Genomic DNA, 25,024 nt, shown 5'->3' on the forward strand with positions numbered 1-25,024 from the left:
CAAGGCAGGAAAAAGACTGTAATCTTCCATTAGAAATGAATGGGAGTTGCAGAAGGGAGAGGGGAGCAGCGAGGAGAAAAGCATCCATCTTAGCAAGTCATTTAGAAAGTGTTGAGTCTTAAAAATCGTATCTTTATTACAACAAGTAGAAGAATCTGCTGATGGAGTGAGATCATCTCAGTTGTTTCCAATACAAATCAACGAGTGATCTGCCTCATTCTGCTTTGTTTCAACACACTTGTTTCTTGAAAATTCCTGAAACAAGTGAAACTGCTTTTGGAAACAAGTGTGTTTTTTTGAGACTATATGACTTGTTAAGATGGACATTTTTTACATAGTGGGAGTCTCTGGAGGAAGAACGAGGGAAAGGATTGAGAGGAAGGATCAAGGAGGAGAAGACAGTTCACAAAGGAAAAGAGAGATCCAAGACATTCCAAAAATCTGTTCAAAAGTCTTTATTCTATTTGTCTAGTCGCCCAGCGAGCATTTGATGGATGGCAACATTGAGGAGGTGATGGCCAAGTTCAAAGTCAACCCAAACAGGCACAAAGTTTTCACAATATGATACGATGGCACTGTGAAAAACCATGTTAAAACAGCTTTGGAAACTGTTTTGAACTGACATCAGAAAGATACTGAGGTCCTAATTTCAGTAAACGATGCAGGCAGCAGCTCTGGACTACTATGGACATCTGAACTTTCACTTTGGCACTTTATTTACACAGATTTTCATGAGTTTTTTCTGAATACTGTGAAATACTGTGTGGAATACTAAGTTAATAATTACACCCAATTTGGCTTGTTAACTGACTTTTGGAGTGCAGTGACTCTCTTTTTTCACCAGAAGACCCTTTGTTCATCCAAGGAACACTCAACCCTACCATTCTAGCCTTCTATTTGTTTCCCAGTTTGCAAAACCATTTTAATATGAATTTTTACCATGCCATAATATCATACAGTGAGAAGTTTGTGTTGGTTTGGGTTGACGTAGAACCTGCACTTCGCATAAACCTAAGGGCTTGAACTCAGCACATCTCCGCCGGGCCGGCTCCCTCTCTCTCTCTCCTCATCTGGACCCAGAGAAGGCAGATGAGGAGGAGAAATGGCCATATGCTCCTCTCTCTCTCTCTCTCTCTCCCGCTCTCTCTCTCTCTCACATCTAACCTCAGAAAAGGAGACGAGAGCGGCGAGGAGGCGTGATATCCTGGCATATGCTCCCCTCTCTCCTCTCCTCTGTTGCCTGGGGGGGAAACCATGTCTTGCTCTCCTCCTCCTCCTCTCCCCTGGCGAAAGGAGAGAGAGAGAGAGAGAGAGAGAGGGGAGGATGTGGAAGGAGGAGGAGAGGTAAGGAGAGGAGAAGGAGGAGGTGTGCAATCGTGGCATGTACTCCTCCCCTCTCCTCTCCTGCTGGCAGACAAGCTATCTGACACAACTGATTACTCATCTTATTACAGTCAGCGCTTAACCTCTCTGTGTGTGTGTGTGTGTGCGCGCGCATATGCATGTGCTTATATGAATGTGCCTCATATTCGCTCTTATTTGTGTAAACATGCATGCATGCCTGTATATGCTTGTATGACCTTGTGTGTGTGTGTGTGTGGCCTCAGTCCACTAAACGCACTCAAGGAAATACTCCAGGATGCTGTTTGATACAATTACATTTGATCTGACATATGTAGGTTTAAGTGTGTGCTTAGCATCTCTGTGTGTGTGTGTGTGTGTGTGTATGTGTGTGTGTGTGTGTGTGTGTGTGTGTGCTTGGTATGTCATATGTTCATGTCTTGCATGTTAACATGAATGTCTTAGAGGGCTCATCAGTGCTGGGAAGAAAATAAGTTTTCTCTTGGTGTGTGTGTGTGTGTGTGTGTACTTGTACACTCATGTTTAGCATGTCAACTGAAATGTCTCGGAGCACTTGAGCTTGACTGTGCTACAAAGATAAAGCGTTTGATCTTGGTATGTTGCGTATATGCGGCCATGTGTGTATGTGAAATTGGCAAAATCTTCACGTCATGTGAAATGCTTGGTGTGTGTATTCAGTGTTATCATGGAGCGGCAGAGCGTTGTGTTCCTACCACAAGCAGGACTGTCTGGCCTTCAGCGCTGGGCTGATTTGCATGTGAGTGTGGGAGAGAATAGGGAGGGAAAGGGAAGAAAAAAAATGGCACCTTTATTTCCTTTATTTGATGTATATCCTGTTGAGGCAGGATGTTGGGGCGGAACACAGTGAGGGATCATTCAAAAGTCTAAACCAATGGAATATCAGTCAGGGAGAGAAAGGCAGTTTGATTGGATGGGAGCAGCAGAGGGGCGGGACTGATTTATTGGTTGGAATTTATATTTACACCCACTAGTCCAGGGGCCTATACTACGAAGCAGGATTTGGGGTTAGCGAGATAGCTTTGCGTTTAACCCTGGCTTTTCGGTCTCGCGAAGGTGGTTCACTTTTAACCGGGGTAGATCACCATGGTAACTTATGCTGGACGGCTAACCTGCTCCGGAGCAGGTTAAGTTCAGGGTATCGGATAAAAACGTATGAAAGGCCCGCCTTCTGACCAATCAGCTCTCTGGAAACAGGGAGTCACCATTCCTACAGGATCCTGATATGGACAAATATACAAATGAAAATCCCAATAAAAAACTGAAACCTGTTATTTTTGAATTCAGACAGTAAGAAGTGCTGTTCGCAGGGTGACGTGTTTACAGACCAGTAGAATCACGTTGTTTTCCATGATAACTTATTATATCGGAGATATAGCAGGTAGGCTACTTAATTGACCATATTATTGATGGATTAAAGTTACTGTTGCATATATTAATTGCGCTGACTTTATTTCATTTGTTTCCAACAGTGTTTGGTTCAATGTCGGCTATTCATATTCCATTACCGCAGCCCCGAACAACATGAGGCCGACATTATGAATAGAAAATCTTTTTACAGCCTCAATGTGTCCACAAACTATTTTATCAATGAAAAATATGCCCACTGTGTCCTAATGACGGGGCAGTTCCTCCAGTAATCCTCTCTAGCCTTGGAAGCAGAAACAACTTACTTTTCGCGGTTATGTTTTGTAATGCTGACAGTCATTCATTATAAGACTTTGTTCTTCTTGAGAGAAGAACCCAATGTTAGTAGCTATCCATTTCTTTCCGATACCCATGTGTTGAAAATGTCGGAAGCAGGAAATATTAGGGCTTATATCATCCTATAATTAGGTCTATTGTTTATGGCTTTTATTGTTTGATTAGCCTATTTTATTATTACTTATTAAATTACTTATTTTTATAGTTTTGCGCTTATATTCTATGTCCTTTTCCCCACTGAATCATATTACTTTTGCTGCACAACTATCTAATTTCCCCACGGGGATCAATAGTTTCATCTTATCTTATCCGAATTGTCTGATCTGGATCTGTCCATGTTGCATGTGATTGGCTATTTGTTACAAACCCCGCCTCTTTCATGTGAACGCGCTCATAGCTGGATAGGTAAATCCTGGATTGACAGAGCCAGTTGATAACCAGCTACGTGAGACCGGTTATCAGGATCGCCAATGTTAGGTTTAGTGAAGCCGGCTAACTCAAACATACCCTGACTTTGTTGAACTTGCTTCGTAGTATAGGCCCCTGGTCACCATTTTTTTCCAGGATCTAAAAGTAATGGGAGTTCATTTCATGAGGACTTGAAGGTAATGAATTCCATTTAGTCTTGTTACTGTAATTGTGTAGCTTTTGTCTGTATTTGTAGTTTTTTTTTTGTTGTAGTTTTAGAAGTCACTAGTTGTACTTTTACTTGAGTATATTTGAATTGAAGTAGACCTCATTACAGAAACTGGCCAATCTCTGCATCAAACCTAGCATGTGGAAAAAACATAAAGTTAACTACCTTTAACATTAGACATCCAAATGTATCCATGATATTAGCTTAGTTAGCATTAGCCAAAAAGCCATTCATCCAGCTACAGTGTTCTGGGTTTGTGTTAGCTTGGTTGTTGTCTAGCTAGTTCATTAGCCTTGCTAGCTAGTTGCTAGCTAATAGCAAAAGAAACATCAATACAGTAACGTTATAACATCAAAATATGACTTACAGAAAGCCCAACATAGTCTGTAACATGTGCAATATTGAATTCTTTGTCCTCTTCTCCCTTTTGTATTGCCTGGTCATATTTAATGACGTCTGTTCTTTTTTGAAAGTAACTGTAAGTTAATTTTTACTCTGAGTACATTTTAAATGAGCTACTTTTTGCTTTAGACCTTGTTTTAGACCAGTAATTTTGCTTCTACTTCAGTAAAATTTCAGCAAAGTCACAGCACTAATGCATGAGTAGGATATTCTGGCACTCTTTCCACCCCTGGTTCTGTTTGCTTGTGTGTCTGATGATGCTCTGCCCTCTGGTCTAAAGTGGATCTCTCCCTCTCTCTCTCCTTCACTCTGTTTCTTTTCCTCTCATCCTCGGCCAAAAGGTCACTTTCTCTACCTGCAGCTACACAACACGATAATCTGAACCTGACATAGAAGCCTTGTGTGTGCAGTCCTGAATTTGTGTCTCTTTTGTATCGCCTGTTTGTGCTTTACCATGTGTACATCTTGTATGTGTATGTGTGTGTGTGTGTGTGTGTGTGTGTGTGTGTGTGTGTGCGTAACCACCAGAATTAAATGCAGGGAACCCAGATGGCCTCCGATTCCAATTGAACCAAATGTGAATTCCCCTCTGCCTTCAGGAGACACATCCAAAAGCCTCAGTATTGCGACGGTGAGCCGAAGCTGGTCTTTTTTGGCTCCGGCTGTCATGACAGTGTATGCTGATGCCTGGAAAATCCCCAGTGGGTACTCCCATAGAGTCGGCTCCGCCATCTTTTCCAGTTCGTTCACTAGGAGGCCGTACCTTGACGTGACATCCCAGATGAAGGGAGGGGACAAATCTGCTCTCTGGTTTCTGGCCGTGGGAGACGGCGGTAAATGTTCACCATTATGAAATCTGACTGGCGGAGTCATGCGGGAGGCTGGTGTAAAATACCTGATAAATGCACAACTCTGACCGCATGACGCTTTTGTTTGAATGGGAATGCGCTAACTGGAAATCGCCACTCGTAAAGCTACATGAAATGGATGGTTTTGAAGTGAATTTCAACTCATTTGGTGGGGGGTGACCATGGAACGGAGAAGAAGAAAAATATAAAGATGAATAAATGAGAGGGAAATTGAAATGTGATGTAATGGAATTGGCAATGTCAAACAGACTGTATGAGCTGTTTGATGTTCAAAACCCATATTGATTGGTGGAAGAATAACATAAAATCACTATTGTTACTTTTTTATTATTGATGAGAAATAAAAAAATTATGAACTTATTACTCAGTTTACCCATCTTTTTATGTGTGGACTAGAGTTCACACACCTTTTCTTTAAGATCTTTATGATATAAGTAACTAGATCATAGTAGTATCAAACTGATGTGAGTTATATGAGAATAGAGTCTTTTAATGGGAAAACAGCATGAAAGAGTGCTTTTCTGAAAGTGCAATTGAATTGATTTCGACCACCAACTGGAGGTTATAGTTTACCCTCCTTTATATTTACCACTATCATTGGTTACCACCATTTAGCTTCAAGCGCCATGCCATGTATTCATTTAGCATTAGTGTCAAGTCTAACAGCGCCTCTTAACTGTTGTACAATCACTGTAAAGCATGGCCTTGAGTGGCTTACTGCTAAAATAATAATGGAGCTGTCCTATAGGGCTCAGGAAAGACATAGAGTAGTGGCATTCAGTGGCATTCCCCTTTAAATTCTGCATAAGCAGCCTTTTGCCATCATTTCTCTATTGATCGTCTTTTAACGCTCTGAAGAAGAATATTGACTGCTGAGTTAGCTACTGATTTGTATAGCTCAACACAGTGTGTGTGTGTGTGTGTATGGTACTGTTGCCCTTCAGGCCATTGCGAGTGTGTACGTGCATCGATGTGCTTGGGCAGCCACTTGCATGTGTGTGCGTGTGTGTGTTTGTGTCATGCCTTTCTGCATCCCTAATCAAACCAAAAGCCTACAAGAAGGGGTGCAAAATGGCCGCCGCAAAATTGTCTCGCACACGGAGGCTGCGACATCGCACGGCAAAGCAGAAGAATACCACCGGCGTCGGTGAAAACCTCGCTCGGAAATGCTTCAGAAAACACTTTTGTTTGCTTGTTCCCTCAAAAACAACTCAAACTCAGCAGTTCACAGAGGTGGCGTGTTTCTCTGTTGTGAATTCGCTCTCTATTCTTCTCTCAGGTGTTTGAAAAAAAAAAAAAAAAAAGCTCCAGATAAATATTGGATGAGCAGACGTCAGCACAAACAGCCTCACCATATTGGAGGTTATTCAAACGCCAGCCAACGCAGCCGTGGCAATTGTGGCATGTTTGTGATTTCAAAATTCTTAGTTCTGAAGACGCCGGTGCCAAAAGTAAAAGCAATAAATGGGGTTTACCCCTGAATGTAAACTCCGGTGTTTTTGCTTCTGAGCACTTGAAAGAAAAAGTGAGCAGCTCCAAAAAACCGTCACGCCGACCGTTACGTCCTTTGAATCCGGCGGAGCTCGCAGAACAGCAGAGAGAGGCTTTTCCAACACCAGTTTGTTTTGTAGTTGACAGGAGAGGGAAAGGGAAAGATGAAAAATTTACCGCACGTTCAGTTATTCACTTTTTTGTAGGCATATTCTAGGGGGAAAGGGTAGGGGAGAGAGATTGGAGCGGTGAAAGAGGGATAATTAAAAAAGACAAGAGAGGTAGGAGAGGACGATTTGATTTTGCGGTAAATGCAAGTTTTGACAGTTTTTAGAAAGACTGTCATTAAACAAAAACAAAAGTGCAAACCATGTATCCACGACTTTCTGGGTCTGAATTTGTCCTGGGACCTTTCTTGCATGTTATCCATGTCATCGTTCCGGTCTCTCTATGCATATTACAGTAAAAATGGTCCTGCATAATCCTTTTCTGAGATGTAGGCGTTTTGTCCTGCTGCAGTGCACTTGAGTTTTGAGTGAAGCACTAAATGATGCATGTTTAGGGAGGTTTAAATGACAATGAAAGCTCTAAAAGTTGTGGAACTGGTGGCCAAGTTCCTTACCAGAAGGCAAGTGACGTGAATACTTATTTGAGGAGATAAATATCAAATTTCATGAGTATCTGTAGATGTTTAGACATATAAAGACAATCAGCTGTGAACTTGTGACTTGTGACAGCGTCTTCATGGAGAGGATCCATAGTTAACAGTGATGATCTGTGAAGGGTGTTTGCACAGTAGCGCGCAGATGCATAATTGATGTTGAGATCATTTGGTTGTAGCTATTTAGTATGGCAATCTCTTGTGAAATTTACGAAATTCATGCACCGACTACTAGCTTCAGACAGCATAATTCTACTGGAATATATTCATTGTAGAGCAGCAATAACAATCTGAATGCATAAGAACTTAGCAAGATAGCTAATATAATTTTCATCGTCCTTAATATAGCCCATATTATCCACAATAACTCACCATTGTGTTACTCACTCCAGTGATCCAATTAGGTCTACGCTGTGCTTCATCCTTAGTCAAGAGAGCACATCCTCACACAAAGTGAATTTTTGGTTGAACATTGTCTAGAATTGATGATTCGTTGATTTTATGTACACTTGAACTTTGCAGATATCCAAATCCAGGGCCAAGAGTTGTCAAGAGTTTCAGAGCTACATCTACATGGCCTTTATACTGTATATTCTTCTCTATATATTTGTGTTTGAGGTGTGAGCCGGTCTAGTTTGGAGAGCGGTTGAGAAGCATCTTGTTTTCTGCATTTTGTTAGAATAAAGCTGTTTTCGATGTGTCACACGTTTGTTTTTGAGATTTTGAAGTGTACAGCATTTTTTGTATTAGTGTCACAAAATTTGTTGTAATGTACCAGTTGGACCAAGCCAGAGACAGGAGTAATACATTACTTCTGATTGGTGGATCTGACTACAGGCTCTTGGGCCTCTCATACCCAAAATGCCACTAATGTATTAGAGACAAGCAACACCTATAGTACCTGTATCTCTTTCATCATATATATATACAGTATGTATCACTGTGCATTGGCAATCAGCATTCTTCTGCCTGAGGTTCAGGGAAATGCAGCATACCAAATAGAAGAAGGATACAAATACTGTGTGAGTCCCTGTGTGTCCATGTTCTGTGTTTGGTCTGACCACCATATTAACACACTGCATGACTGTGTGTGTGTGTGTGTGTGTGTGGTGCAGTTTATCACATTCAAGGCAGAAACACGTCTTTCTCTGGTCACATCACATTGTCTTGATGCTAATTTTCGCTGCATAAAAAGACCAACGGTAATGAGTAATTTCCCCAGACACATCACTCTGAAATTCTCAGACATTTATTTTTGTTTTCTTACTTCATCGGAGGGGAAGATGTCCCGTCAAGGGGATTCCACCAATAATTTATCATTTGCTGCATTTCTCTAATATCATTGACTCAAGTGTTACAAGTGTAAAGCTCAGGGCAAACTAGAGAGAGACAGAGATGCATTGGCTACGCTTCCTTACACACCGATACGCTGATCTTAATGCGATAATGACAGTACTGTGATGAAGCCATGGGCCATGCAAACACCTGACAATCTACTCAGTCAATGTAAAGATAGAATGAGGATGAGATTATTAACAGAATCCTCTGCTATGCACGCATGCAACCTAATCAAATTATTCAAATAGCTCAATTATTGCATGCATGTAAACAGCCATTGCATATATATATACACAGTATAATATCATATTGTGTACACGACAAAGTACATATTACGTTTCAAGTGTCTGTGTGCACAGAATAATCTCAATGAATGCAAAATTGTAGAGCCACTTGAAACATATTTTTGTTTTGTTCTCCGAGTCGTTGCACCTTTTCATTTGCTCTTGTAATTGAAACCCTCGACTGCGGTTGATTGAAGTTAATCACTTTGACTCGGAGAAGTGTTTGATAGAAAGTGTTGTTTGGACTTTCTTAAATTAAGCTCATTTGTCAAAGCTAAAGCCACAGAGGAGAAACCTAAAAAAAACAAAACAAAAGCTCCAACGCTGCTGTTTAAGAGGAAAACTCTCTGATCTGTGGTGTGTTTGAGGTAATATGCATTTTAGAGTATGTGAATTTTTCATACACACTTTCTTGGTGTGTATGCCTGCTTGCATGTGTTCAAATATCCCTTCTATGTATGTGTTCTGTATGTGCTTTCGTGCAAACTTTTGAGGAATGTGTGCCCTGCATGTGTGTCCATGCTCATTCCTCTCTCTCTCTGTGTGTGTGTGTGTGTGTGTGTGTGTGTGTGTGTCAGTGGTGGGTCGGATCAGCGTGGCTGGTGCCTTGTGTGGGCGGACAGGCAGACAGCACCCTGCTTCTAACCTGACAGCAACTATTCACAGAGAGAGAGAGAGAGAGAGAGAGAGAGTAAGATTGCGCTGGTTTTCCGAAGGACTAAGAACACATTTCAGCGTATCTTCCTAATCTCTCAGAGACTTATAGGTGTGTGTGTGTGCGTGAGAGGGAGAGAGAGAGAGAGAGAGAGTATTTGGGTTCAGAAAGAGAGAGAGAGTGGGAGGGAGAGATGGAAAGACAGATTGAGGAGGAGGAGGAGGAGGAGGAGAGAGAGAGAGAAAGCCCGCAGTCTGCCTTGACAGCCCTTATTGAATCATTCTGATCCCTGCTTGTGTCTGATTGATGGCATAATTACAATATGGATATGAGGTATTTACATAAGGCCGCCACAGTTATTCACATTCAAATAGTTTTCAGTCAAACCCATGACCCCGAGCGCTCTGTGAAACGTCTCATGTCACAACAAGAATGCTGCTAAAGAGCCACTCTTTGTACGCTTATGCACTATGTTTGAGTTTAGAATCTAGTTTTGGAGAGGATAGCGTAATTGATCATACAATTATGTGTGTATATGAGATAAGAGCATGGAATTATTTACTGATAGTTACTTATTATATTTAACTGTTCACTCGCTTTCATTGGAGCACTGTTTGGTATGTTCGTGATCACTGGGAAGATGTTTTATGTCAAAACACGCAAAGATTCTGCAATTCATTCAAGAAATAGGATCAGCCAGTTTTCAAATTTCATGCAGAGTTTTCTCGACCCTTGAAGACACACAAAGGGCGATGTGCACTTTGAGTTTCGGCTAGAAAGTGAAAAATGTCAAATTTCCAAATGTCAGAGTTATCAGGGAAGGTTAGCGCCGAGCCGCAGCGGTGTTGCTCCCACAGTCTCAGACAGGTCCAGTGGTATTTGTGTACAGGAGCGACCCCGCTCTCTGGTTGGTGCTATTTTGGTGAGGGGTCATGAGGCGCCGTGAAGGACAAACCCGTCCAAGACAGTCACAACTCATTTCTGTCAGTTCACACACTATTACGACAATGAGTCGTTCCCCAAAATCTGATTGTTGGAGTGGCTGCTGATGAACATGCTGCCACCAAACCAGAGTTCTGGACAATGAAGCAGTTGTTTGAGCTTTTACATGCAACTGATATCATTATGGTCCAGAGGTGGGGACTCGAGTCACATGACTTGGACTCGAGTCAGACTTGGGTCACAGTTTGAATTGCTTGAGACATGACTTGATGCATGAAGAGAAAACTTGAGACTTGACTTGGGTTCTGGTGACTTGGGACTTGACTCTGACTTGTACTTTGATGACTTGAAAAGGTTTCTAAAGTCTTGACTTGAGATCTTGTGTTTGTGTAAATGACTTAGATTGAAAGTGATGAGATTTGTTCCAGCAGACGACTGAATTTAAATTCTGTTTTCTGAATTTGTATGGAACGATTGAATTTATTGAAGTTGAAACTGATTCTAGAAATCAAACTCATGATGCTCTTACCAAGTTTTTATCCTATTAAAACCATATTGCATTGAAAAGTCCTAGATATTTAGTTTTCTTTAAGATATTAAATTGATACTGGACTCTTGATTTGTTCTGACTTGACTTGCTGTTCTACATTTAGACTTGAGACTCGACATTAATGACATGGACTGGACTTGGACTTGACTTGGTAATCCACATTTAGACTTGAGACTCGACATTAATGACATGGACTGGACTTGGACTTGACTTGGTAATCTACATTTAGACTTGGGGCTTGACATGAGACATTGGATATTGCTTTGGAAAATGTCGTGATGAGATGAAAAACGGGAACCAATCAGTGTGGGTGTTAACTTTGTTCAGTGCTCTTTTCCTGTGTCTTTTTCTTGTTTTTTTCCCATGAAAATGAGTATCTAAACCTTTAAAAAACATTTGATCGTTTGTAAAACTTTATTCATTATCATGTGATCTAATGCTCTAAAGATTAATATTTAACCAGTTCAGCTGTATTGCTTCAGACTTCATTTACAGTATACATTATCTGGTGGCACAGGGCTACCTACAGGTTGGCCTACTAAACAGTAGCTAGCCTACAGGTTTATTACTTGTAGATCACAGCACTAAGCTGGTTTGAATATGATCCGCTGCCAAAAATGACATCCACAGCTTTACTTTTGTGACTCCTTGCCAAGACTAATTTATTTATCACTTACTTGTATAATCTTGTATAAACAGCACCCAGATAAGTAAAAAATCAAATATCAGCCTTTCCTCGTCTGTCTGTCCCTGCTTGAACAAAATCTAGGAAGCACCAGTCCAGTTGCTGCTAGTGACTTCTCCGTGTCGCTCTGATGTTTGCTCACAGCTCACAACACTGTATGTTAGGAACCTGTGAATGTCTTTTATAGCAGACAACACTTTCAGTATTTCACTGTGGCTCTAGTCTCTAGTGATTCAGCTTTTCTCTCAATGTAGTAATGTTAGAATGGGTTTTAATTTACAGTAAACCTGACAGTTCTTAGCTACAAATGATGTCAGTATGCCCATAAAAATCACACTGGGAACTGTCACATTGCTCACAGTGTTCATGTTTGTAATGTTGCTTTAGCTCAGTGTTTAAGAAGCAGACAGAGGTGTGTGTGTGTGTGTGTGTGTGTGTGTGTGTGTGTGTGTGTGTGTGTTGTAGAGGCCTAGAATTTAATAACTGCCTGTAACAATATAATACAACTAAATGTAATGAAACTTATAATGCAAAAAAGGCCAATAATGTAATCAAATCTTGAAGCGTTACTGACTTTTTATGTTTTTGACTGTTTGTTACATGACTTTTTACATGACCCTTTTTTTGGCTTAATGATGCAATGGCATGAACCAGTAACAAAATAACACTCTCTTTAAATGTCTTTTCCACATCAAGTAAGAAGAGTAATGCCAACAGTAACATTCAATCAATGGGACTAAAGCTTTACATTTTGCATAAACAGCCTGAAATCTCTTTACATTTACCGATTACATCAGTCTTTTTTAATTGCATTCCATAACACCGAACATAATCGTCTTTGTGCTTATAAAGCTCACATTCGTTTTCATGTGTGTGTATGTACATTCATCCGTGTTTGTATATGTGTGTGTGTGCATTTATACCTATTCACATAAGCATTTGTGTGTCCAGTTGTCTCAATTAGTTTGGCAGTGTATGCTTGCTTGTGCGCTCATATGTGTGTATGTACATGTGTATGTGTCTATATGTAGGTGTGTGTGTGTGTGTGTGTGTGTGTGTGTGTGTGTGTGTAATGCAGGCCCACAAGAACGGTGGTTAATCGATTCGATGGAGCCACGGCTGAACAAATGGCTTTTTTTCCTTTTCTCGCCTCACCTAATTTCTTCATCCTTTCATTTCACCCTTCCTCCAATGCCTTTTCTTTTCACCCTTTCTTCTCTATTCCTTCATTCCCACCCGTTTATATCCCCTGCATCCTTCTCTAACCGGTAAAACGGTGCCGTTGCTATCTGACCTGACGGGCGGTGCTGTTAAATGCTCTGCCGGTGGAGGTGTGAGAGAGAGGATGCCTCACTCCAGCAACCTTTCTTACCCGTTAAACGCCTCCGTTAAACGGCGTAGCGGCGAGGAAATGGGGATCTGTGGTGAGCAATTAGATCGTTCACTGAACAGGTGGTACTGCATTCATTAGCACGCACCCCTTGCTGTGTGTGTGTGTGTGTGTGTGTGTGTGTGTGTGTGTCAGTGTCCTCCAGAAACCTTGCATCTCTACAGTGTCTAGACGAGAAAAAGCCTTAAAGGGTTTCTTTTGCTTTTCCTACCATTTTATATCATTACCTTGAGTGTAAGAAACACCCCCTGTGATGTTTTCTCTCATGAAAATAATTTGTAAATATTTTTAGTAATTTTTTATTTAATGCTGCTCTCCCACCAAAAGAGCTACAGGCCGTTTTGGGCACAAGAGACTTTTGTTCCCTGAGTGTCGACTGGAAGGCAGCTGCCTCCTTTAGTACCGGTAGAAGGCTGTTGGTTACCTAGCCACCTAAGCTAACCTTTAGCTAAGTATTTTAGTTGATTTATGAACTTGATATGATGTTCCCAAGACAATTCATTCACTAATATAAAACAGATGACAAGATTTGTATCTACCTAAATGACAAAGGTTAGCTACCATTCAAACGTGCAACTTTTTCACCAAGTGCAGAGAATAAGGCTCATCATTGGCTGAGGAGATGAACAAGGGGCAGTGCATGGCTTGTGATTGGCTACTTGTACAGTGGGGTGGGGCCACTGTTGGCAGCCTTGGAGGATGTGGCTGTCTTCCAGTCAACAGTCAGGGAATAAAAGTCTTGTGTGCCTGTTTCTAGCAGCTATAAAGAGCCACTGCAGAGCGACTGTGTTCTGACCCATTTCAGAGGGGGCATTGTTTCTAATTACAGCTTTCCCAAAACAACTAATAGTACAAGTTTCACTTTTTTAATTGTGAAAAAGCTATATCTATGACATTAACATTAGTTTATTCATTTCTAAAGATACCCCCTTTAACATGTCTTGCACTGAATTATGTCAAATCCTAAATATATACTTTCACTTTTCAGTTTTCTTTTTGTTGTATTGTGAAATTGGTCTTGGATTGTATATATATATATATTTTTTAAACCATTAAAAAGGTCTTTACCCATACTAAGGTCGATACCCTGTACCAATCCAGTTTCGCTGTCAAAGTGACTGACTTTTGTAATTAGCAATGTTTCCATCCAACTGTCAAGCAAATTGTGAACTTAAATGTCCCAAAAAAGGAAAAGGAAAGAAGCAAATAAATGTGTTTCCTGAACATAATAGCTATGTCAAAAAACACATCCAGAAGAAAAATGTACAGACTATGCTATGTCATTATTCGGAAAATACATTTCCATTGCTTTTTATCACCTAAAGCCAGTGTAAATACTTTTTTGTGATTCTAAGGTATTTTTATCGAAATTTGCCGCTTCCATTCAGCCTTTCTTATTCGACCCGTCATAATTTGCATAAAAATACTTGGATGGCAACCCAGCTACAATCTCTTACTACATGTAGAAAATGTTCCATGAGTTTGGGGACAAAGCTGTTGAGAGTGACATTGACAATGTGATACATCAGCATCAACTTTTTGGAGATGCACTGTTTCTGCAGGACTCTGATGATATTTTAAATGAAATACACATTTGGACAGGCAACATCCCTCTTTTTCCTTCATGGCGAAAGATTTTTTTTTTTCTTACTCCTGTGAAGAGACTTTTAGATGTATCAAAGCTCCCCTTCCCTACAATCCATTCCACACTGGATTTAAAATCTATTCAACACAGTTCCAGGAATCAATTGACCAGGGATTCTCATCCTATCTCTTATAGATCTGCGCTAAACTCATTCATTTACCCAGCGGCTTTAGAAACCTGACCTTGGAATCTCTCTGTAAAACCACCTAGGTGATACAATCAACCGCACTCTCAGAAATCAGCTGAGACCTGTATTTAGTCCTTCAAACAACCATACAATCTAACCCTGTCACTCTCTCTCTCTCTGTCTTCCTCTCCTTTTTCCATCCTCTGCCCCCACAAGAGGGTCAAGAGGTTCAGCTGCTATTCAACTAAATGTTAGAATGCACAAAACGTGTGATTTAAGCGACTTTGAATGTGTTATGATTGTTCGTGCCAGACACACCGGTTCCAGCATCTCAGAACTCGCTGTCCTCCTGGGATTTCATTGCACTGCAGTGTCTAGAGTTTACAGAGAACGATGCGATAAACAGCAGTCCTTTGGGTGAAAACGCCTCGTTGATGAGCGAGGTCAGAGGAGACTGGCAAGACTCATTCAAGCTAACAGGCGGGCCAAGTATGCAATTAAAACATCTCAACAGTGGTGTGTGGAGGGGCATCTCAGAGCGTGCAAGTCGTCGAACCTTGAAGTGAATGCGCTACAGCAGCAGAAAAACATGACATATTCTACTTCTGTCTGCTAAGAACAAGAAGATGAAGCTACAGTGAGCACATGATCACCAGAACTGGAGGACTGCACAGTGGAAAAATGCTGACTGGTCCGACAAAAGCCAGTTTCTCTTGTGACATGTTGATGGCAGGGTCGGAATTTGGCAGAAACAAGAATCCATGGATCCATGGCTGGTGTCAACAGTACAGGCTGCTGGTGGTGTAATGGTGTGGGGAGGAATGCTTTCTTGGCCCACATTAGGCCGCTGAGTACCAATGGAGCATCATTTGAATGCCACAGATTACCTAAACATTGCTGCTGACCAGATGCATCCCTTCATGACCACAGTCTGCTCTCTTTCAAATGGAAACTTCCAGTAGGGTAATGCTCAATCGTCTCAAGATGGTTCCAGGAACATGATGATGGTTTTAGTTCAGTCCAGATCTTGACCCAATAGAGACCTTTGGGATGAGGTGAAACAGGATGTTCGCAGCATGAATGTCCTAACAAAAAATCTGCAGTAACTGATTGAAGCTACCGAGTCAGCATGGACCGAGATCCTTGTGGATTGTTTCCAGCACCTTGATGAATCCATCAAAAGGGTCCTACCCACTACTAGCTGGATGTACCTAATAAAGTGGCCACAGAGTGTATATTGGTATGTGTGGGTGTGTGGATGTGGGTGACTGTGTGGGTGAGTGTGGGAGTTGGTGAGTTTCTAAGATATTTTAGCTTCTTTTCCCTGCTTCCCTGCTCTTTTCATGTTTCATTAAAGAACATCAAAAGCCCTACGCTACCCCCTTTTCCCTTTTTCATGTTGATGGGTAAGCATACATATTAGTATCAGATGTATTTTCACAGTAAACAAGATAATTTTATTTGTATCTGAGGTCAAGGAGATGCCTATATTCTTTTTCTGCTGATTATAACGCTTCATATGAGCCACAGCATGGCTATATTGAGGGATATATGCATACCTCATAGACCTTTGTTATCGCTTACATGTCCCTGACTTGAGATATGCTTCAGAAAAAGTGGACACTATGTGCCAAACTCTATCTGTAAAGCCTGGGAAAGACAGCAGTGCACTTTAGTGGTATAGTACCTGATGAACAAGGCAATGGACATGTCTTGTACGCCCATGTGAGCCGGACAGCTGGAGTGCGTGTCACTGGACTCAAATCAGTCCTAACAGCCCGTGGCCAGAGTTTAAAAGGAAGGATATCAAATATTTCATAATGATGATGAGGCGGCTTATGTTTCCATGTAAAACACAGACCGCCTCTCCAACCAAAACAGCATGACTCATGCAGTTTCGGGAGAGACAGATAGTGTGACAGAATAGAGCTGGAGGGTGTCTTTAATATTGGATGTGTGGCTGAAGCGGCCTAATGGCTTAACACTGGTCTGTTTGGGACAAGAATAGACTAGCTATCTGTGTGTGCGTGCGTGTGTCACTTTACGCATGTGTGCACCAGTCAGAAGTAAACCACTTTTGAGAATTTGCATATTCTTCGTAATTATAACTTGAACTTTTAACCACTCAAACAGAGTCCGGCTCAGACAGAATTTGGGGGATTAGACGACGGGATGGTTGGATACTCGTTTCCTTTCCTGAAATGCCAGACCAAAATGCTACGAAGCTTTGAAGTCCTGCCAACCAAATATAATCAGCTACATGTATTTTCATGATTACCCTCTATCTAACATGCTTGCATGTTCTACCAGTTGTTAAATTACCTTGCCGTATTCTATAGAACAGGGGTACTCAAGTGATTTCATGTCATTGGACATCCAAACAGACACATTTGGCCAACGGTCTCCATTTGATAAGATTTAGTCCCATGGACCCATATGGGACGATTTTTATTGTAGATTTACTATTGAATTGCATGTCTACACTGTACATGGGGAGATAATGGTGGCGAGAGTGAAACCTATGATTAGAATAGTCATTTTTATACATTCTCTAATTGGGATCATTTCTAGGCAATTACAGTGGAATCAAACTATTCTTCATTTTGCTGCTGGGCACCCTGTGGATCACCTTCAAGCACCCCTGGGGGTTCCTGGACCTCACACTGAAAACCTCTGCTGTAGAAAAATGATTGCCAGTTGGATGCCCATATTAAGACATTTGCTATAGAGCCACATGGTTCATCTGGGCACTGGTGGAGAGACTAGTCATATCTAATTCATGAGAGAAAATAGATGTTTAAAGCTGCAAAAATCCATCCATTTTATCAGCCTAAACCACAAACTAGGGCTGCAACAGTGAAGAGCGTCCTATCCTCACTAATTGAGACCCATAGATTCGTCCTATTCACCCAACTGAAATCCTGGTGTCGGGTATGGACACTTCTCTGCCCACATGAAGCAATGAATCAAGACTTAAGAGTGAAATCCTAAACAGCATTGAGCGAGCGCTCCGTCCAGAGAAAACTGGACTCACCAACGATGGCTGAACCTCTTCCCCACCTCCACCACACAACACACTTAGGCCTGTTACATAGCAAACGCAAGGAACACATGCGCTAACCCAAGTTCTCCACCTATGAAGAACTTGGGTAATACCCCAGAGAGCGATAATACCCCATTTATCCACAAGGGGGAGTAAAGCCACTGTTGTGGAGGATTTGAACAGGGTGTTTAAAAATGGCTAGTGTAGAGGAACATGTACTTTCATACATTATACATTATAAATTTCACACCATGCATTATAAACTGCATACCTGTGCATTGGTGTTGAGGCATCATGAATATGCCTAAGTATGTCCCCACCAGTTCAGCAAGTGTCTCTTCTGACTGAGCTGCTGCCATTTTAGTGTTTACAATGGAAATCCCTCCTTCTTTGTTTGTTGTTGTTCAGTTGAAAGTATTTGCATTTAGCGCCTCTAGTGGAAAGACATGAAATTGCAATATACAATATGCAAAATTTGGACCACACATTTTACGCCCCCTATATGTACCTCTTTGCGCTGTTGCCTTGCATAGACTATGTAACAGACCATAGAAGAAGACATTTACTGACGTCACCTTATATTAAAGGATTTCTGGGTATTGAAGTCCAAAGAATTCAAGCAGTTACCTCTCGCTGCCAGTAGGGGCCGCCAACGTGCGAGCGCAGCTTTAAGTTTGTCTCAAAGACTTGGATGGCAACTTAGCATTGGAATACGAGTGTGTTTTCTGCATAGCCCAGCCTGTCTGTGTATACATAGTGCGACACTTTCCTTTATACACACTCTGACCCTGTTTAGATCTCTCTCCTCCCGCTGTCTGTGATGTTTACTGTGCTCTGGTGTTGGGATATCATTATCAGAGACAGACAGACAGAAGAGCAAAGCAAGTGCGAGGATGAAAGATATGGGGGATTGTAATACTCAAATAGTGTTTGTTCTGTCCTGCTCTGTGTGTGTGTGTGTGTGTGTGTGTTGACTGAAACCCCTCAGTTACCCTTTCACCCAAAGCTGACATCCTTTCTTTCTTCCCCCTCTTTTTGTCTCTCTCTCTTTGTCTATGTGAATGGCAGTGTTTTTTTTTTGTTTTTTTTAGGTCATCAGGGTTTTCTTTAAATACCCCCCCTTTTTTTTACTCTACCCTCCACCCTCCACCCCTACACACACACACACGCCACCAGCTCCCACTCTTGCATTCATGGCGGATAATAACATCAAACAAGCTGCTGGGTCTTAGCAAAGAGTGTGTGTGCTTGAGAGAGAGAGAGAGAGAGAGTGTGTGTGCGAGAGAGAGAGAGAGAGAGAGAGAGAGAGAGAGAGAGAGAGAGAGAGAGAGAGAGAGAGAGAGAGAGAGAGAGAGAGAGAGAGACCTTAGTGCTTATATATGTGATGACAGTGTAGAGGGGGAGGCAAAGAGGAGAAGATTAAGAGAGCTTAGTGTATGGTTATATGAGTACATGAGAGAAAGTGTTAGGAAGGAGAGGGAGACAAGAGCGCTGGTACGCCCAGTGTGTGTGAGAGAGGGAGAGCTTAATGTATGTGTGAAAGAGTGTATGAGTGAGGGGGAAAGCTCAGTGTGTGTGTGTGTGCGTCCAAAAAAAGGACTTGTAGTATCCTCCAGCTGAAGTTAGTCGCTGGGTTGTGAAATTATGCATGTTGAAATCATTAGAGCTCTCTCTCTCTCGCTCTCTCTCTCTCTCTCTCTCTCTCTCTCTCTCTCTCTCACCCATTAAGTGATGAGAACATAGACACCAAGATCATCCATATGTCCCCGGTAGATCACTGCCTCATGATGGAATCCATACCTTTTCATACTTTGAATGGAATTTGAATCATCAGTTGTTTATGTTTATATAACCCTCTTTAGCTCTGTTCTTATTTATATTCTATGTTTCTTTCTGCTGTATCCTATTACTATTAGCTGCAGCAGTGACCCAGTTTCCCAACAGGCATTGTTAAAGTTTCATCTTATCTTTTTACAGTCTCTGCATCTCTGTTACCTTCTGTACCCTCTATGAATTCTTTCCCAAAATTGATATAGTCAATATTGCCAGTGTAGTTCGTCAAATCTAAAGTTTCTATACATTCATACCATGTTGATTGTAATTACGGTTGAACAATGTGTAATATATTAAAGTTTAATCATTCATTTTTGCAGCTGAACACACTGACTCACTTTGACGCATCGGTGCAAACCATCACTCTGCAGGTTACAGGAATGCACACACACACACACAGAAATACACACACATGCGCGTGCGCACACACACACACACACACACACACGTGCACACGGCCTGTAGCGGTTGCATTAGTCTTCTCTGTGTTTCAGTCTAAAAGCTTTAGAAAGTGGATAAAAAACTCCTCAGATCCGCTTTCTGTCTGTCTAATGCTACAGGGTCTATGTGTGTGTGTGTGTGTGTGTGTGTGTGTGATACAACGTCTTTTGCTCTCTTATGTTCCTGTACTGCTTTTATTACATCCCAGCCCCCACCTTTTTTTCGCTTAGTCTTTCATTACTTCTACCTTAAATAGCAGGGACTCAGGAAGGTTTTGGCAACATAACACAGCCAGCAGCGTCACGTACTAATCTCTCCAAAATTAATTTGAGACCCATTTTCTCTAATTCCCCAATCCAAATTTTCAATTATTTGTCAAATTAAGCTTTCATAATGGTTTTGGGCGGCAGGATGGCTGCTGTTTAGAGACTGTGCTTTAAATTGGAAGACTTGGAGGTTCAGTAAGCATCCGCCCCGCTCTCATTATTATTTCTAGATGGATGAAGGCCTTGATGGTTGAGGCCCATTGGCATTTCTCTTTCTGTTTGTGTTTCTGACTTTTCCAAGCAAACCTGATAAAGACTTCCCACATATGACTGACTCACACTTTGATTTCCCACACTGTTGTTTGTCAGGGAGTACCTGGTTCACCATCTTTACCCGAATACTACAACTGGGCTTTGATTCTGCTCCTACGTATGACACAAAATGAGAACCTGCTCTTCCACTATGGGGATTTAGACAGTGTAGACTCTGAGGAAGAGGCAGGAAGAGGCCAAAACAAACAAAGAAACAACAAAGAAACAGAAATAGCAAAATAGGAAGAGTAGTGCAAGGAAATAGTACAAAAAGTCTTCGTCTCCTTACCTCACACACAAGTCTGCAGATCCTGAAAAAGGCCTTAAAATGTCTTGTCTTGACTTGTATTGTCTAAAGTCCTTAAAACTTATAGAGTATAGTTAAATATAGCATTTTTTAAATAAATTCAGTTTTTGATGTCTTAAAAATGCAGTAGTTGCGTTTTTTAATTTTCTCATTTTTTTCAATTGCTTTTTGGTGTCATACTCCCTTCAAACTGGCAATAAAAAGGGTCCTAAGAAGTCTTACATTTTTGTTCGACCCTTAAAGCGATGTCAATTTTGCTTGGCTAGCCTACACTAGTCTACAAAATATTGGGTCCAGATTGGGTTCATGAAAAGTTACACAAATTAAAATGTGGTTCCTAAAAGGGAATAATCCATTCTATCTCTCTTCTTAGCTCTTATTTAATCTCTTTTAACACTTTGCTCTCACGTGTTCGTTCTCTCGTCTCAGGAATATTGGCAGGTTACTATGGATCTGACCCTTGACCTCCTGACTATTGGTTTCCTGTAAGGTCAGTGTTCTAGGAATTGAAGTTTATTCTACTGTTGCACTCATTGTAAATTGCTCTGGATTGGAGAGACGGCTAAATACCTATGAAAATGTGAAATGAGTTGGAATATGACTGACTTAAAGGTGAGGTTCATATACTGTAGTTAAAGGTGAGGTTCATATAGTTACATTTGAGGAGTTAACACTGATATAGATTATTGGTTTCTGGTATTGATGCTGCGTCAGGCTGATATTCAGGGTAGCCTATGTATCGAATTTTGGATTACGATGACCGAGGATTACTGGACTTGGCTGGCAAATTTCATGTTGGAACTGTCCGCACACACTAAAAACTGGAGATACGTGGTTTTCACTAGTAATACGCGATCATTTATAACTGCAGTCGGTAGTGTAAACTCTAAATACAGCGGCCTTACCCTCACTCTCTTAAAGGAAGGAATTTGTCCTTGTTAACAACTCCTCTATAAATGAATATTGAAGGTTCTTTTTGAGGATGATGGTGAGTGCAGTAGCAATAAGAGGCAGTTGAATACAAGCAACAGCACTTCAGTACACATCACAGTAAATAATGTCCTCAAGGTTACTCAGCCTTGTTTATACAGCAGTGACCAACGCATGTGTACCAACTGAAGAGTCTTCTCCGAAGTAACGTACATACATAATGATGAAAAGACATGTTAATAAACAATTCTAGCGAGTTGTTTGCTCATTTTTTACGTTTTCCATCTTTTTAATGTTAATTGTGATGGTTTTTATGTGTATACGCCAGGATTAAAGATATTTAAAATCAATTTTGCTAAACCTCTCGGGCTCATTCACTCCCATTCAATTCCAAACGGCATAGAAAACAACTCCAGAGACTTGTAATTTGGTCGGTAAATGTAATCCATCATGAATAAGAAGCAGACATTCGCGTTTTGAAAAATTGTTGATATCAGGCTGTAAACTTTTATATTTTGAAAAAAGTTCCATTCCATTCACTTTCATTCACTTCCAAAGCACTGGGAAACATTCCACAGTGATGTGACATGGTAAGGGAATGCAGAAAATGAGCAAAATCTCCAATAACGCTGGAACTGTACTTCAAGTTTTGCACTGAAAAGTTTGAGAAACATACTTCAAACTGCAGGTGATGACAGGCAGGATGGATTTTGAGGCAACGGAGATGAGCAATTTCCAGCTGTTATGAGCGACAGCATTCTTCACGATGCTTTTGTTTCTTTAGGCTTTGTTCTCCGCATTGATTTGGTTCCAGTTTTAAATCCCCATCTCAACACGGCCCACCTTCAATGCCAGATAAATGTGGCTCACGTATCAACACTATTAAGATTCTATCACCGGCTATCCCGCTGTTCATCTGAATCACATGCCTGTTTCAATCAGCAGTCAAGCTGGAGTTCGTGGTCCCTTTATTGTCATATGTATGAAAAACACAATAAAAAAACAAAAGCTTGTCTCCCTACTGAGTGCAGGGATGGCTAATCTCCTCCTTCGATCTTCCCAAGGCTCTGTGTGTTCGTGTGTGTGTGTGTGTGTGTGTGTGTGTGTGTGTGTGTGTTGCGCCTGTGTCCTCCCATGTGTCTGTATCCTTTGTGTATTCAGGGGCTATGGTAAAATCAAATTTAGCTCCAGTATTTTGATTTTAATCAGTTCAAAAAATTGATGTTTTCAGAACCCCACCAAACCTCTGTTTCGGATCAATATTAATTTTTTTTCTGCTGCTCTTGCTGCTCTAGTTCTAATAAACTGTTTTGTTTTTCATTTTTTGGAGCATATTGGCTTGCACGCAACAAGATTTGAGCAGGTTCCCCCCCTGCTTTCTCTGTTTGTACCTCGTAAAATCTGAGATACAGACAGAAATTTGAACATCCATTTGAAATATCAAAACAAAAAAAAGATTCATGAAAAAGGTGCCCAGTGTAGTATTGCTCCAATATCACAGAAGGTGTAAATGCAGTGCAACTCCAATCCACTTGGAGCAAATATGAAAATGGAAATAAACCAAATTCAACAGTTAGCAGGCAAGTTTTTCACCATCAAATTTAAAGGAATACACCAAATTTTGAGGAAATTGTCCTTTTGGGCATCTTACCTGTTAAGTTATGAGAACATGGACACCAAAATCATCCATATGTCCCAAGTGTTAGCACTTGGCCTTGAGCCTACTATCACTCAACATAGTGTAAGCTAAAGAGTTAGCGTGGAGCCTACTATCACTCAACATAGTGTAAGCTAAAGAGTTAGCGTGGAGCCTACTATCACTCAACATAGTGTAAGCTAAAGTGTTAGCATGGAGCCTACTATCACTCAACATAGTGTAAGCTAAAGAGTTAGCGTGGAGCCTACTATCACTCAACATAGTGTAAGCTAAAGAGTTAGCGTGGAGCCTACTATCACTCAACATAGTGTAAGCTAAAGTGTTAGCATGGAGCCTACTATCACTCAACATAGTGTAAGCTAAAGAGTTAGCGTGGAGCCTACTATCACTCAACATAGTGTAAGCTAAAGAGTTAGCGTGGAGCCTACTATCACTCAACACAGTGTAAGCTAAAGTGTTAGCATGGAGCCTACTATCACTCAACATAGTGTAAGCTAAAGAGTTAGCGTGGAGCCTACTATCACTCAACATAGTGTAAGCTAAAGAGTTAGCATGGAGCCAATGATCTACCAGAGACACATTTGTATGTCAGGTGTCAGTGAAATCCAGCTATATCAAATCTAGATACAAGACGCATGTTATTTCCAGGTTTAAAGGGGAATCAGTATAAGACATGTAGGTTATCTTTAACACTCTTTCTTTTCTCTCACTCTTTCCCCCATCCCCTGCTTTCTCAAGGTGCCAGCTGAAGAAAAGCAAGATGAAGCCTCTATCGCTCCTCTTCCTCCTCCTCCTCCTCCTCGCCTCAGCGGCCTGCGACGGCGTCAAGTACATCTCCAAGAGGAACTCAGGTAGGACGAACAGCGTTGCTCTTTGTTTTCTTCAAACGCTCCTTCTGTCTCGTTTTGCTGAAAAACGATTCTTTTCTCTCTCTGAAATCTCCCGAGCTTTGTCTTTCTTTTTCTGAAATTGCCACCTTTGTGTTTCGCTGAACATATTCCCCCTCTCTTTTTTGTTTCTTCAGTCGTTTTCGTTGAAAACACTGTTCAATCTACTGCTCCTCTAAAAGTTCTGTCTTCTCCGGAGTAGCTTCTCCTCTTTTTTTTTAACGATGATTTTCTCATACTGCTCCTTCTCTCCTTTCTGTAAATTACTTTTTCTCTCGCTTTCGAAAAGATGTTCCCTCCCTTCTTTCCTAACAACTCTCTCCTCTCCACTCTTCTCCCCTCCTTTTCTGATGCATCAGTATCTTTCAGCTTGACAGTGGTTAGAAGTCTATTCTTTTCATTTTATCCTTTTCCACAAATGCTCCCTCTTTCCTTCTCGGATTACACTTCTCTCTAAAAATCTATCTCAAAGCACAGATAGTTGTGTTTATGTTTCCTTGGCTATCTTTCCCTGCTGACTGTGTGTGTGATGATCAGCATATCTGACTGCCGGTGTCGTCGTTGCTGCTGCTGTCGTCGTCGAGCGTA

General features: G+C 41.1%; 1 protein-coding gene across 1 annotated transcript in view; it reads left to right on the top strand.

The window, feature by feature from the left end:
• Positions 1–25,024, top strand: part of il1rapl2 (interleukin 1 receptor accessory protein-like 2) — a 364,025-nt gene that overhangs the window by 33,955 nt on the left and 305,046 nt on the right. Inside the window, exons 3-4 of the mRNA XM_078289249.1 lie at positions 23,054–23,061; positions 24,288–24,400. Of these exons, the coding sequence (XP_078145375.1) occupies positions 23,054–23,061; positions 24,288–24,400 (121 nt within the window). The remainder of the gene's footprint in view (positions 1–23,053; positions 23,062–24,287; positions 24,401–25,024) is intronic.

The sequence above is a fragment of the Centroberyx gerrardi genome, chromosome 16, assembly GCF_048128805.1.
Source record: "Centroberyx gerrardi isolate f3 chromosome 16, fCenGer3.hap1.cur.20231027, whole genome shotgun sequence".
Lineage (NCBI taxonomy): Eukaryota > Metazoa > Chordata > Actinopteri > Beryciformes > Berycidae > Centroberyx > Centroberyx gerrardi.